The sequence below is a fragment of the Colias philodice genome, chromosome 20 (assembly GCF_061535455.1).
Source record: "Colias philodice isolate Cphi_HAF_F1 chromosome 20, ilColPhil1 Martin Lab GWU primary, whole genome shotgun sequence".
Lineage (NCBI taxonomy): Eukaryota > Metazoa > Arthropoda > Insecta > Lepidoptera > Pieridae > Colias > Colias philodice.
This window is the reverse complement of record NC_143105.1, coordinates 9,341,861-9,356,432: the sequence shown is the minus strand read 5'-3', so window position 1 is coordinate 9,356,432 and position 14,572 is coordinate 9,341,861. Positions and strand designations below refer to the sequence as shown.

The 14,572-nt window shown below is 38.1% G+C and overlaps 1 protein-coding gene across 2 annotated transcripts in view; it reads right to left on the bottom strand.

Annotated features, from left to right (window-relative positions):
* Nucleotides 1-14,572, bottom strand: part of unc79 (UNC-79 domain-containing protein) — a 69,128-nt gene that overhangs the window by 21,056 nt on the left and 33,500 nt on the right. For both annotated transcript variants that reach the window (XM_089708030.1, XM_089708029.1), the window contains exons 32-44: nt 12,539-12,700; nt 11,804-11,933; nt 11,255-11,333; nt 10,778-10,883; nt 10,396-10,482; nt 9,832-9,908; nt 9,460-9,563; nt 7,868-7,951; nt 6,975-7,098; nt 5,735-5,826; nt 5,232-5,340; nt 4,571-4,668; nt 3,605-3,718 (exon numbers count right to left, since the gene is read on the bottom strand). In XM_089708030.1, coding sequence (XP_089564156.1) covers nt 3,605-3,718; nt 4,571-4,668; nt 5,232-5,340; nt 5,735-5,826; nt 6,975-7,098; nt 7,868-7,951; nt 9,460-9,563; nt 9,832-9,908; nt 10,396-10,482; nt 10,778-10,883; nt 11,255-11,333; nt 11,804-11,933; nt 12,539-12,700 — 1,366 coding nt within the window. The remainder of the gene's footprint in view (nt 1-3,604; nt 3,719-4,570; nt 4,669-5,231; nt 5,341-5,734; nt 5,827-6,974; nt 7,099-7,867; nt 7,952-9,459; nt 9,564-9,831; nt 9,909-10,395; nt 10,483-10,777; nt 10,884-11,254; nt 11,334-11,803; nt 11,934-12,538; nt 12,701-14,572) is intronic.

Below are 14,572 nucleotides of genomic sequence, written 5' to 3'. Positions count from 1 at the left end.
TGTTTGTAGATGTATGATAGTTTATAAAGAGGAAAAGAGAAAGATTTACGGTAGCGGTAGCTTTAGGCAAGGCTTGGTAAAAAGTATATAAATTAAGTTCATATTGACAAAATTTTGGCTCTGTTTTACATTGATAAAGTTGTTTTTGGAATTTTGATAACAAACAAAAATTGGATTATATTAATTGTTTCACTTATACTAATTTCCTGAATATTTTTTTTTTTTTTTTTTTTATGTCAGAGCAAGCAAAGGAGCAGATGGGCCACCTGATGTTAAGTGGTCACCACCGCCCATAAACACTTGTAACACTAGGAGTGTTACAGGTGCTTTGCCGGCCTTTTATAGACAAATAAGCTCTTTTCTTGAAGGCCCCAATGTCGTAGTTGTTCGGGAACACCGCAGGTGGCAAATCGTTCCACAGTTTCACCGTACGCGGAAGGAAGTTGCGGGTGAAGCGGACAGTGGTGGAGCGCCAACCATCCAGATGGTGCGGATGGAACTGGTTTTTACGGCGTGTGGTCCGGTGGTGGAACTGTGCGGCTGGTAGTAGGTGGAACAATTCCTCAGAGCACTCCCCATAGTAGATTCTGTACAGTATACAGAGAGACGCAACGTCTCTTCGCACTGACAGAGGATCGAGCCTATCGGAAAGCCTACGGTCATCGACAATTCGAGCTGCTCGACGTTGGATGCGGTCAAGAGGAAGGAGTTGATACTGTGGGGCTCCGGCCCAGAGATGAGAACAGTACTCCATATGCGGTCGCACCTGAGCCTTGTACAGCTGAAGTCGGTGGGCCGGCTTGAAGTACTGTCTCGATCTACTGAGCACACCAAGTTTTTTCGAGGCTAATTTAGCCTTCGCTTCCAAATGACTGCGGAATTGAACGTCACTCGAGATTTCGACTCCGAGGATTCCGATTTTCGGCGATATACTAAGGGGAGTACTCTTAAACCGAGGTTCTACGACAAATGGGGTCTTTTTAGCGGTGAACGCGCAAACCTGTGTCTTTAGGGGATTGAACTCGACAAGATTAAGTTCGCCCCAATCCGAGACTTCTTGGAGAAAAGACTCGACTTCAGACACAAGTTTGTTTCGACTCTCATTGAGGCTTTCCTTTGAGGTGTTTGCACGGCCGGGATAAAGAGCATCCCCCGTACTGTCGTCTGCATAGCAATGAATATTACTGATTTGTAACAAATCATTGATATGCAGAAGAAACAGTGTAGGAGATAGCACGCAGCCTTGTGGGACACCAGCATTCACATGAAGAGGCTTAGAGCAAGAACCGTCGATAACGACCTTAATGCTCCTCTCTTCCAGGAAGCTGGCAACCCAATCGCATAACCTCGCAGGAAGTCCGAAAGATGGTAATTTCGCTAGAAGTGCCTTGTGCCAGACCCGATCGAAGGCTTTCGCTACATCCAAACTTACAGCCAATGCCTCCCCTTTACTCTCAACCGCCTCCGCCCATCTGTGAGTGAGGTACACCAAAAGATCACCAGTCGAGCGACCACTACGGAAACCGTATTGCCGGTCGCTTAACAGCTGGTTCTCCTCCAGGTACCTCATGAGCTGGCAGTTAATAATGGATTCCATTATTTTGGAGAGTAAAGAAGTGATGGCGATCGGTCTGTAGTTAGACGGATTTGAGCGATCGCCTTTTTTAGGGATTGGGTGGACAAGAGCAGTCTTCCACGAATTCGGAACAATGCCTTTGGCGTAAGAAAGCCGAAAAAGACGCGTTACAACCGGTGCCAACTCAGGAGCACATGTCCTAAGCACAATAGGGGAGACTCCATCCGGCCCTGACGACTTATGGATGTCAAGGGAAAAGAGAGCATTTCGAACGGCACGTTGTGTGAAACGTATATCCGCCATTGAATGGTTACACCGCGGGATGGTCGGCGGTGTCTTTCCCCTGTCATCAAGAGTCGAGTTCCTAGCAAAGAGAGCGCCCAAGAGTTCGGCTTTCTCTTTAGCGGAATGGGCCAGAGAGTCTTCGTCCTTGTGCAAAGGTGGAAAGGATGAACGACAGAAGTTACCTTGGATGGCCTTGGCGAGGGACCAAAACGCCCGTGTTCCCGAAGGAAGTCGCGTCAGTCTATCGCCAAGTGCACCAATGTAACTAGATTTAGCCCTAGCGATTTCTCTCTTGTAGGATCTGGAGGCAGAGTTGTACTTCTTCCTGATGAGACCAACGCTTGGATCGCGACACGCCGTTGCTGCAACCCAGGCTTGAAAAAGTTCCTGTTTCTGGCGAGACGCCATGTTACAGGAACGTCCAAACCAAGGCTTGGATCTGCCACCGACGGGCACAACAGAGTATGGCACAAATAGTTCCATACCCTGCAGCACCACGTCAGTGACAGACTCAGCACAAGCGTTGGGATCTTCCGAGGAGAAGCAAACAGGCCCCCATGGGTAGGAAGCGAAAAAACCACGCATTCCGTCCCAGTCTGCCGACCTGTAGTGCCACACACGGCGTCGAGCTGCAGGTGTCTGCTGTTTCGAACCCATAAGTGGCACCACACTCCGTATCAGGCAATGGTCTGATGACCCCAGTGGGGCCACGACGGAGACCTGATAGTTTTCGGGGTGTGTGGTCAGCAGAAGATCCAGAAGAGAGGGAGTATGGCCCTCCACATCCGGTATTCGCGTAGGCGATGAAACCAGCTGTGTTAGGCCATAGGCTAGAGCAAAATCGTGCACAGTTCGTCCCGCGTGGTCAGTTGTACGCGACCCGAGCCATTCAACGTTTATTTTTAGTTATTATGCTTGTTTTTTATGTGATCATCATTACACGGTTACATTTTTTGTTTCAAAAATGTATGATTGATTGTAGTATAATAGTAGTAGTTGCGTGAATATGTCTTTGTCAGTTAAACAAATCTATTGAAGTGAAACTTCTTTAAGCGCGTTGAAGTAAATTCAAGGTCACTTCATGGCAATACCGTCACGTCATAGAGTAAAACGATTTAATGCTAAGATAAGATGTTTTGTTTTAGAAGTTTTCTTGTTATATATTTCCTTATGTATTTATTTTAAGTATAATTCGATCACTTCTATTTAATTTAATGCTTAAGATGAACCGTAGTCACCGGATTATCCTTAAAAATTAGGGGCTGTATTATGACATCTTATTTCCAGACAGATTACACTGTGAATTGAACTGATTGGGAAATTCATATTACTATTGAAATAACCATGGCTGATTATTGCGATCATTATATGAATTTGCTAGTCAGCGCTGTCTTGAGCAGCATTTTGCAGAGGCCTATGTCCGTTTGTCTCATTTAAATCTAAGTTTGGTATTATGTATGTTGAAATAATTGTATATTGTAACACAACTTGTGGATGCTGATAAATTATATTTATTTTTATAATACTTTATTACAAACTACATTGTGCGCACACGACATTACACCACGAACCACAGAGACAGGAGGAGGGCAAAGACAATTGCAGTTTACAGTGATACCATACAGACATATACCATACACCATACATATATACAATAACCAAAATACAGATTATAATATTTGCCTATTACAACAATGTATTTTTGATTGTGGGAGGAAATAAATGAAATCATTGTCAACTCACACCGGTAGCGCAGCGTGGCGTCCGGTCGGTAGGGCGCGGGGTGCGCCGCGTGCGCGTGCGCCGCGCGCCGCCCCGCGCGCCCCGCGCCGCCCCACCAGCTGCCTGATGTGCTGTCTGAAATTACACCTTATTGTAGTAGTGTTAAGGGTTATACAGTAAAAGCTCCTTATTCGCGCTTCTTTCATTCACGGTTTCACTATTCGCGGATGAAAAAATGCGACCTATTCATTTCACAGATCGACTCGGTACATAGGTACAAACATATTATATGTATTTAGCCAAATAAAAATCAGTCGTTATCTTTAGTAAACGCCTGAACTACAACTACGAATTTATAATGTCGACTAAAAAAAAATGAATAACGAGTAAAAAGTGCCATTAAGCCATTGCCTAAACCTGAAGATAATACCTAATTAAATGATAATTAATAAATATGTATGATCAAAATTTCAATTAAACTGATTTCTTTATGCATTTGCTTTTTTTATTTCGTCACCTAGGAACGTATCCCCTATAACCCCATACAAATTACTATTCCATATTACGAAACCTATTACCTGCGAATAAAGAGCTTTTACTGTAATAGCTCGCGTGATGGACAGTTATGCACAACGTGAAGTTTTAGGATAGTCGACTTTATTGCTATATCAATCATTTTTTTCAAAAATATTTAATCTCTAATCGGGGAATTGACTTTAATAAAAAATAAAACAAGAACATACATACACAATATTGACAGATAATCATACAATTCTGACTACCGAAATAGCTAAACCCTGTGTTTCGAATGTCACAACAAATTAAACATTACTGAAACAGTCACAAATTCAACTTTTCATTCATTTTGTTTAGTCAATTGTTAGTTGTCTTTTTTCGTTGTAAATAAATAAAAAATCAATACCTATAAAATGCAACATGTTTATACAACAACATAAACACTAAATAAATGACTAAAAGCAATCATACCAGATTGTTTAGTGCGCGAGTGTAGCGGGCTGGGTGGTGGTGTGTGCAGTACCGGTGACTCCAACTGAGCCACTTGTCGCGCTAGGCGTCTGGGAGACCTGGATATGATCAATTATAAATCCATTATTATTTCATATATCAACGTCACTGTCATCATCATAACAACCAGCTTCATTAATACCACGGTCATTATTCGTCAACTGTTTATATAAATCCATTTAAATCTTACTAAAAAACGGATAAATTATTCCAGATCAATATTTTCGAAAAATTAATGATGGTGCGAACTTAAAGTAGCAGCATCATAACAAGAAAATTGTGAACACGTTTCAAATTGCTCTTCAAATTCATTACACACAATTTTACTTGTGACTAACTATAAAAAAATGTGTGCGTGTACTAGTGTACACACGTAAGAAGTGAAACTTCTTTATGAGCTTATTTTTAAAAAAATAATTTACTTTATGCAACTTTACAGAAATACGTCGAATCACGCGTGGTAGGGATAAGAAAAAGATGGTGCGTAACGGAAAAATGTCACGCGTAACGAAAAAATGTTACACTAAATTTTTTTCCAACCCCGATAAAGAAGTTTCACTTCAATAATTCATAACACCTAATTTCATTTATTACTGTAAAAATTACCAAAATATCAACTTACCTTGTACTTTCAGAAGATAATCCCTTAGTTAGATCGTGCGGTCGTGACGTAGGTGTGGGCGTGGCTTCTTGATCTGAGCGCGAACTTGAGTCCGTTTGGAACGAGTCTTCTAGGTGCAAGTACTGAGTTAGTGCGTGTTAGTGACTCACTTAGTGGGTTGTGAAATGGTTAACTGAGTTAGTACGTATCACTTTGTAACTAAGTGGGATATAAAAAAATAAAAAGATTCCAAACTTTATTGAATAGCAATATTCGAATTCTACAAAAAAAAAATCATTTCAATTTTGTAAATTTTAGTCGGTCAGTTTTAAAATAAAAGTTCGTAAATTATATCTGTTAAATCGTCATGGACATGGTCTTTCACAAATAATTTATTTCATAAATAAATTGTTTGTGAAAGATTAACCGTATAGTTAATTCTGATAACATGAGTTATAAAAAGTCCAATAAAAATTTATACAGACATTATAGAGAATAACCGGAAAACTTTCCAATAACATTACCATGAATGTTCAGTGCTTCACGAACTCTGTCAACTAAGGCGTTGAATACTGGATACTGTTCCTTGTTCGGTTTTGGGCCAATTGGCAATAGTCTGCGAAAATAATAACATTAATGAAATAAAGAGACCAAATATTTTGCACGATATACTGATATTTAATAGAACTAGAAACTTATTTCTGAATAAAGTTTACGCATCAGACGACGCTATGTGTCAATACAATAGTAATATATATGTACTAATATTATAAAGAGGAAATGTTTGTATGTATGTATGTATGTATGGTTTTCACGCATAAACTACTGAACCGATTACAATGAAATTTAGCACACATATAGTGGGTAACTCGGATTAACACATAGGATAGGTTTTATCCCGGAAATCCCACGGGAATGGGAACTATGCGGGTTTTCCTTTGAAAACGCGGGCGAAGCCGCAGGCGAAAATCTAGTAAGTAATAAATCATTAGCCGTAGTATTAGTGTTAGCGGAACAACATCGTACGTAACATAAGTAAGTATAAGGTGAAAGTGACACTATAAGTGTATGTAAAGGTGTCAATACTATGTTTTGACGATTCAAAAGAAGTCTAAAAGAAGTCTAATTGAATAAATGTTTGAGTTCGAGTTTTAGTTGTGTTTAAGTTTGAGTTTGAGCACACCCCAGACACTCCGTACAAAATTATCGTTTTGACAGTCACACTGTAGAGAGTGCAAATGTGTGTGTTATCGCTTTAGGGTTTGGCACATTTGTGACTAGCGTAAAGAAATTCGCGTTTTTCTGATGAAATAAATCCGTATACAGCACAATATCTAACCATTTTCTACGAAAAACGATAATCACAAATCCAAAATAATAAAATTACTTTGAGTCAATTTGATTAATGTTGTCAATCTTCGTTGCGTATCATCCTTACGGAAAAATGCGGGCCATCTATAGCGTGATCGTGCGGGGTGAGGTAAGTGTTTAATTTTGGCGGGAAGCGGAGAGTGCCCGTTCTGTAGCGTTTAGCTACTATTATGTATTCTGTAGTTTGAGTTAGAGTAAGCGTCTCTTGTGTGTATGTTTGTATGTGTGTATGTGTGACCTCAAAGGCAATCATGGAAGAGGCTTTTGTCGAAAGGCAAGCAAGATACCCAGAAGAAACCTAGTTAAGCTATAAATTATTGTTACTTGTAAATTTCTTGCAATAAAGGCTTTCATTCATTCATTCATTCATTCATTCATTCATTCATGTGTGACCTCTCTGGCGCGGGCGTGGGCAGCGGCAGCGGGGGCGGGGCGCGCCACGTGGGGGGGGCTTGCGGGGCCCACGATACCTCCATCTTGGATAGTGGTGACTCGGGGGATGCGTATGCTATACCCGCTGGAAGTGAGAAAAAACACATAAACAACGTATATAGATCACCAATAATTAAACAAACAATAATAACAAATAAGAATAAAACCGTCTGTATTTAGTTTTCACTACATTGGCAGTATACAAAACGTTGTAATAAAGAAAATACGGTAGAGGTACGTTATAAGAAACTGGTGCCTGAAATAGACTACACAGAAGTTCGAAATGGATTATTTGAACATAACCTATATAGTAGATTTAGACTCAGACCGAAAACGCTCATTGAACGAAAAAGTAGTAGAAAATAGCTCAAAACGCGTCGTTGCCACAGTAAAAGATATACATTGTGAAATTCATTTATGAATCTAATGTTGTGAAAATCATAGAAATACTACATGATGAAAATCGTGACACAAGAAAAAAAAGGACCTAATATAGATCCCTGCAGAACACCAATCTTAATCGACAATCCGCATGAACATGGTGGATAAGGATCAATAACAGTCCGTATCCCATTGAAGGTATAACGATATGAGGTTCTCAGCAAAGACATTGATTCTATAATTATTGAGTTAGCACAATGAAGTGGAAAGTTCTACCTAGTCAAATGCTTTAGAAAAATCAATATTCTTTTCACGTGATATTTTACTTATTTATTGTAAATTTTCAATAGCAAGCGCATCATCAGCCATTTTGTCAATCCATAATCAATAATAAGAAATTAAGCCGCAGAACTGAAAGCTAGTAAGTAAATTAACAATGTTATATTTAAAAACAATATTAATATACTAATTACCAGGACTCTTTAGAAGCTGCGGTTGAGGCACCGTATCACCGTTAGATGATGGTAATGTGTCTGGTGATGTACTGCTGCCTGCCGCTGGAAAATTTGTACATTTAAGTATATAATTGCTTGTTATATAATAGCCGCCTCCTTGGTACAGTGGTTGACGCGTGAGCATAGAACCGAGGGGTCCTGGGTTCGATTCCCGGTAGAGACGTAGAAAAAAAATGTCTCGGTCTGGCAGCAAACAGAAGGCTGATCACCTACTTGTCCCTAAAGAAAATCAATCAGTGAAACAGATGTATAATACATCTGCCCCTTATTCCACAAGGGGACATGGGACTTCACTTTTTTTTGTTATATAATGCTCACTAATATTAGCTTTATCTATTTGATGTTGAGTATGAGATTCTTCCATTACAACTAATATCCTAGGAAAACTTAACAAGAAAATAGCTTTCAAACAATATATCACAATATATAATATTATAAAGAGGAAAAGTTTGTAAGTATGTATGTATGTATGTATGTATGGTTTTCACGCATAAACTACTGGACCGATTTCAAAAATTCTTTCACCATTAGAAAGCTGCATCTTTACTGAGTAACATAGGCTATATTGCATTTTCAAAAAAATTAGAGATCCTTACCAAAAATGCCATAATGTAACCCAAGGTGTAAAAAAATCCTCAATAAAACTTCTGTCATCGCGTGCGCTGCGGAATCTATTGAAGATAGAACAAAAAAATGTTCTTCGGTATTATAGAATGGATCAATATCTACAAGAAAGTCCGCAATACCATATGTCCATCTTCAGTAGTTATGTTACTACAACAACTTTTTTACGTTTTCAAAGTAAATAGAAGTGCCGACAGTAATCAAACCATGTTATCCATACACATATATTAATCCTTATCCCATTAAATGATGTTTTATTATAGACTGTTTCAATACCAGCAAAATACTTTTTAAATGAAAAGAATTGGATATTCCATTCAAAAGATATACCTAACGAATTTTTAAAAGTGTCAATCTACAGAAAATAGTAGGTACCTATACTGTTCGAGCAGGCCGTAGTGCGGGGGTCACGGAGGAATTCTACCAATAAGCGTCTTGACGGAACACAGTGGCACTACTACTCATGTGACAGTGGGGTTTTGGTCGGTAGGAATCCGACATAACCCACGGCCCCTCCCCCGGAGGCCGTGGGTATCTATGAAAGATTTCCCCACTAAAACAAAAAAAAAAGAAAAAAAGGCCGTAGTGCGGGACGGGATAAAGGTGATTGTCATGTGATTAAAAATTAAACCTATAGTCCGACCTATAGTAGACTTTTCACTGTAACGATATCGCTATCTATGCGGGAGAAACCGCAGGGCATTGCTAGTCACAATATAAAGTCATCAGTCAGTAAAAAGTTATATAAAGTTGCCCAATTTGTAAATAAAACCGTAAATAATGTAAATGCAAATACCCTATTCAAGATCATTCATTCAAATTCAAATCATTTATTTATTTCTCCTCACAATTCCCAATCACATAAATTAATCTACATGCATGAAAAATTATCAAACAATGATATAAAACTAGCTTTCTAAACTTACCCACGACTCTCTTCTGTTTCCCGAGTATCTTGGCTCTTGGAGACGTCTGATGCAACTGATCTGGCCATATTTCTACTGACTGTCCACTCATGGGCGTTGATTTACTGCGAAAATTTCATTCACGAATTAAAATATGTCACCGATATGAGTTTCTCCTAGAAGTAGGCAAAGGATAAATTTCAATTATCTTTTGGCTGTTAAAGATTCTACCTAAACCGTGGATTGCTATCTAGTCTCAAACAATACAGAGCTTGCATCATAGAAACAACACAACAGATAAATATACTTATTCTTTACAAACAGACAATTTCATCTTTTTATTTCTTATGATTATAACATAATATTTGTCTTTGTTACAATTGAAATACTCACAGATTAGAGGAATCGCTGCCGATGGACACAGACGAACTTGTAGATAGTTGATGGGCTGATCGAGATCCCATGGGTGGCTGTAAAACATAGTATCAAATCTATACAAATATTATAAAGAGGAAAGGTTTGATTTTTTGTTTGTTTGTTTGTTTGTATGAATTGAATAGGCTCCGAAACTACTTGGCAGATTTGAAAAATTCTTTCACTGTTGGAAAGCTACATCATTTCTGAGTGACATAGGCTAGGTTTTATCCCGGAAATCCCACGGGAACGGGAACTATGCGGTTTTTTTTTTGAAAACGCGGGCGAAGCCGCAGGCGGAAAGCTAGTGTTAATTATATCAAATCTCTCAAAAAATATGCAATCAAAATAAATGACATAAATTTATCATTCAAAAATACAAGGCAAATTTTCCAAAATGTTTGGTTTTTATGCAGTTCTTTAATACTTTACTTTTTTTAGTACTCTTGTCTACTAATAAGAATAATGGAAAATCTGATATGAAATTTAAATTTTAACTACTTTTTTATATTTTTAATAGAAATCAATTATAAAAAAGCTTACGATTTTATTAAATGTGGGATACGCAACGACAGTTTGAGCGTCGACTTTCGGCGAGTCCTCATAGTGAGATGGTTCGTCGAATGAACCCTGGAAATACAATTTATTCATAAGTTAATTCTAAATTTTGAAGATGAAATATTTTGTAAGTATTTTGAAAGTAACTTTTTTTTGATAGTACAGAATACTGTTGTTGTATTCTTGTTTTGGACATGATAACGATCTTATAAAAAAAAAATGCAAAATATATATTAAAGGGTAAATGTATGTAATGGTTTAATGCAATCCAAGAATTTAGGGTAACTTTATGTATTTTTCATTATCACTTCAATATTGTTTAGTGCAGTTAAAAAAAGAAATGGCAAAATAAAGGAGAATTTCTCACAGGAGCCGTACTGCCATGAACAGTGGTGTCAGATTTGTCACTTGTCTCCGGTATGGCGATGAGTTCGCTCTCTGATGATTCTTGTTCCACGCTCCATTGTTTATATCTGTAGGAATTTAGTTTTTGGAATTTTATAACATTCGTTAAAAATATAGAAGATTCATAACTCCCAATTCCTGTTTTTTTGGAAATAAAAGTAAATTTAAATGAAAGAATTTAACCACAGTGGTGGGATCAACCCATTCAAATTAATTTGTATTTAATAAAGGATCACTATAAGTTTAACATTGTGTGCTGGAAATAAACGCCGTCTCTTTTTCTTCAGCCTATACGATTATATTTACGGCGATGAAAGAAATCCTACATAGCTGTGAAATATATAAGTTATTGTGCAAAAAATAATCTGAAATAATACCAATTAACTAATTACTTGAATACGAGTTTGAGTTAGAGTTAAAGTTGAAGTGCAAGTAATACTTAGCAGGTTCAGCAGCGTCGGGCCAGTGCGCGGGCGACTTGTGCGGCGCGCCCTCCTCCGCGTGCGGCTCGCGGGGCTCTGCGGGGGATTGGTATTCACTTTTACATCTTGTACAGAACCGTTTTTTTATTATGAATTCGAGTATTTGTGAGTGCCAAATTTGTCAGTGCCAAGTTTGCTAAAGTGCCAAGTATGCAAAAGTGCCAAAATTGTTAAAGTGCCAAATTTGCAAGTGCCAAATTTGTCAAAGTGCCAAATTTTCAAGTGCCGAATTTGCCAAAGTGCCAAATTTGCAAGTGCCAAATGTGTGCAGGTAAATTGATATACATTTGCTATTTCAAAATAGCCAATAAAATTTTTAATAAAGATATCTCTAGTTATAGGTCGAATTATAAGGCATAATGATGGTGCATGGAAAAGTGCAGCTAGCACTAGTACTCTCATAATGTCGTTAGTGCTCCCACTATGTTGCTAGTGCTCCCATAATGTTGCTAGTGCTCCCACAATGTTGCTAGTGCCCCCACAATGTTGCTACACGCTGCAGCTACCTCTGGCGTGCGGCAGCAGCAGCAGCGGCGGGATGCGGCGGCAGCGGTGGTGCTGGTGCTGCACGCAGTTCAGCACCACGCGCACCAGCCAGCCCGCCAGCGCGCACACTGCACCGCTGCCGTAGTGGTACTGCACAGATAACATAATTATATTACAGATAACGACGACGCGGTTGGCGCAGTGGTAAAGTAACTGCCTACTGAGCCGACGGTCCCGGGTTCGATCCCCGGTCAGGGCAAATATTTGTGTGATGAACTCAATTATTTGTTCTTGGGTCTGGGTGTTATCTATATATGTATTTATTAAATATTATATTTATCGTCGCCTAGTACCCACAACACAAGCCTTAATTGAGCTTACTGTGGGACTAGGTCGATTTGTGTAATAATGTCCTATAATATTTATTTATTTATATTTATTTATAGTATACACTCGCGGCGTTTCGCGATTACACCCGCGTGGCTCCGCTTCTGTTGGTCTTAGCGTGGTGATATATAGCCTATAGCCTTCCTCGATGAATGGGCTATCTAATACCGAAAAATTTTTCAAATCGGACCAGTAGTTCCTGAGATTAGCGCGTTCAAACAAACAAACTCTTCAGCTTTATAATATTAGTATAGATAAACAATTTAATTGCAAAAAATTGCATAATTATTAAAACAAAAAGATCACACTTGGAAATGTGCCTGTCCGCCGAGCAATTGCCCGTTTCCAAGCCTACTCCCACCACTAACCTTATACAATATAACGAGCAGTGCCATCAGCCAATGGCGGCGCACATGTGGCTGCAGAGCCTCCAGCGAGTGTGTGACCGGAGCCCCCGCAGCTGTCTCGCCGGGGACTGCGCCCCCCAGCGATGAGGACGCGGACGACGGGGCGGAGGGCCGGCAGCAGTACTGTATAAATAAAATAAATAAATAAATAAATAAAATCTTTATTTGAATTCCTACATAAGTTTGTCATATTGGATTGGGGTTCAGGCCCCCTTACTAGGTATAACCTGTATTAAGGGGACCTGTTCCATCCCTAGTATAGGGCATATGGTTCAAATTGGAATGCATTGATATCGGACAACTGCCCCTTGTTAAAGACAGTAATACTGCATCGAATGGTGTAGAGTCAAATTTGACTGTACATAGTTCCAAATTATTCCTTATAATATAGCAAATAAGGTTCAATGTAACCGCTAACGCCTTATTCTCGGGCATATGTCATTATAGTGGAGCCAATTTAATAGGCAACATTTGACGTCTATCAATTTTATCTTCATAGGGTGGTAACCTGCATAAAAACATCGATTAAAGTGAATTAATCGATACGGACTTGAAACATTTGTCAATCGAACTTGAAACACATGTCAATAATTTATGATAATTTTTATTCCCAAGTAATCAATGCATTCGATTCTAGATGTCTGATTTCGATTTTTAGAGTAACGTCTCTGGTATTTAAAAAGAAAAAAGGTTTATTGACACAAAATTGTAGCGACGTCAGTTCTTTAAATCAGAAATTGTTTATTATGTTTAGAATGGTTTATCAGTAAAATCAAATCCTAAAATTACTTATATCGGTCATTATTATAATAAATATGTGATCGTAATTGAAAAAAGTTAAGCAAATGTGCAGTTCTAACAAAACGAAATATCATGTTATTCTATGTTGTCGTTACTAGGTTACGTTGTTGAATTTTGTTGAACTGTCAAATGTTGCCTATTAAAATGGCTCTACTATAAACTGAACCTGCCCTCAGTTTAATGACATTTTGATGACATCTCGAACTTTGAAATAATTGCATTTTTTTCCAGGCATGTGTTCTTGAGAGATTAAGTTAGGAGGAAAAAATATGTGTCAAAAGTGACATACTACTTACTACTTCAACAAATTGAAATAAGACTACATTGTTGCAAACTATTCCTTACTAGCAATGCCCTGCGGTTTCACCCGCATAGATAGCGATATCGTAACAGTAAAAAGTCTACTATAGGTAGGACTATAGGTTTAATTTTTAATCACATGAAAATCACCTTCACCCCGTCCCGCACTACGCCTGCTCATTGTATTAAACAGTATACCTACTATTTTCTGTAGATTGACACTTTTAAAAATTCGTTATATCTTTTGAACGGAAAATCCATTTTTTTTAATTTAAAAAGTGTTTTGCTGGTATTGAAACAGTCTATAATAAAACATCATTTAATGTGATAAGGATTAATATATGTGTATGGATAACATGGTTTGATTACTGTCGGCACTTCTATTTACTTTGAAAACGTAAAAAAGTTGTTGTAGTAACATAACTGCTGAAGATGGACATATGGTATCGCGGACTTTCTTGTAGATATTGATCCATTCTATAATACCGTAGAACATTTTTTTGTTCTATCTTCAATAGATTCCGCAGCGCACGCGATGACAGAATTTTTATTAAGGAATTTTTTACACCTTGGGTTACATTATTGCATTTTTGGTAAGGATCTCTAATTTTTATGAAAATGCAATATAGCCTATGTTGCTCAGTAAAGATGCAGTTTTCTAACGGTGAAAGAATTTTTAAAATCGGTCCAGTAGTTTATGCGTGAAAACCATACATACATACATACTTACATAATTACAAACCTTTCCTCTTTATAATATTAGTATAGATAACATAGCAGATAAGGTTCAATGTAACCGCTCACGCCTTATTCTCGTTCAATTTGCTTATTACATTATTAGGTGTTTATAAATCTTACATAAATAAATTCAATATCATTATAAAAATATTATCT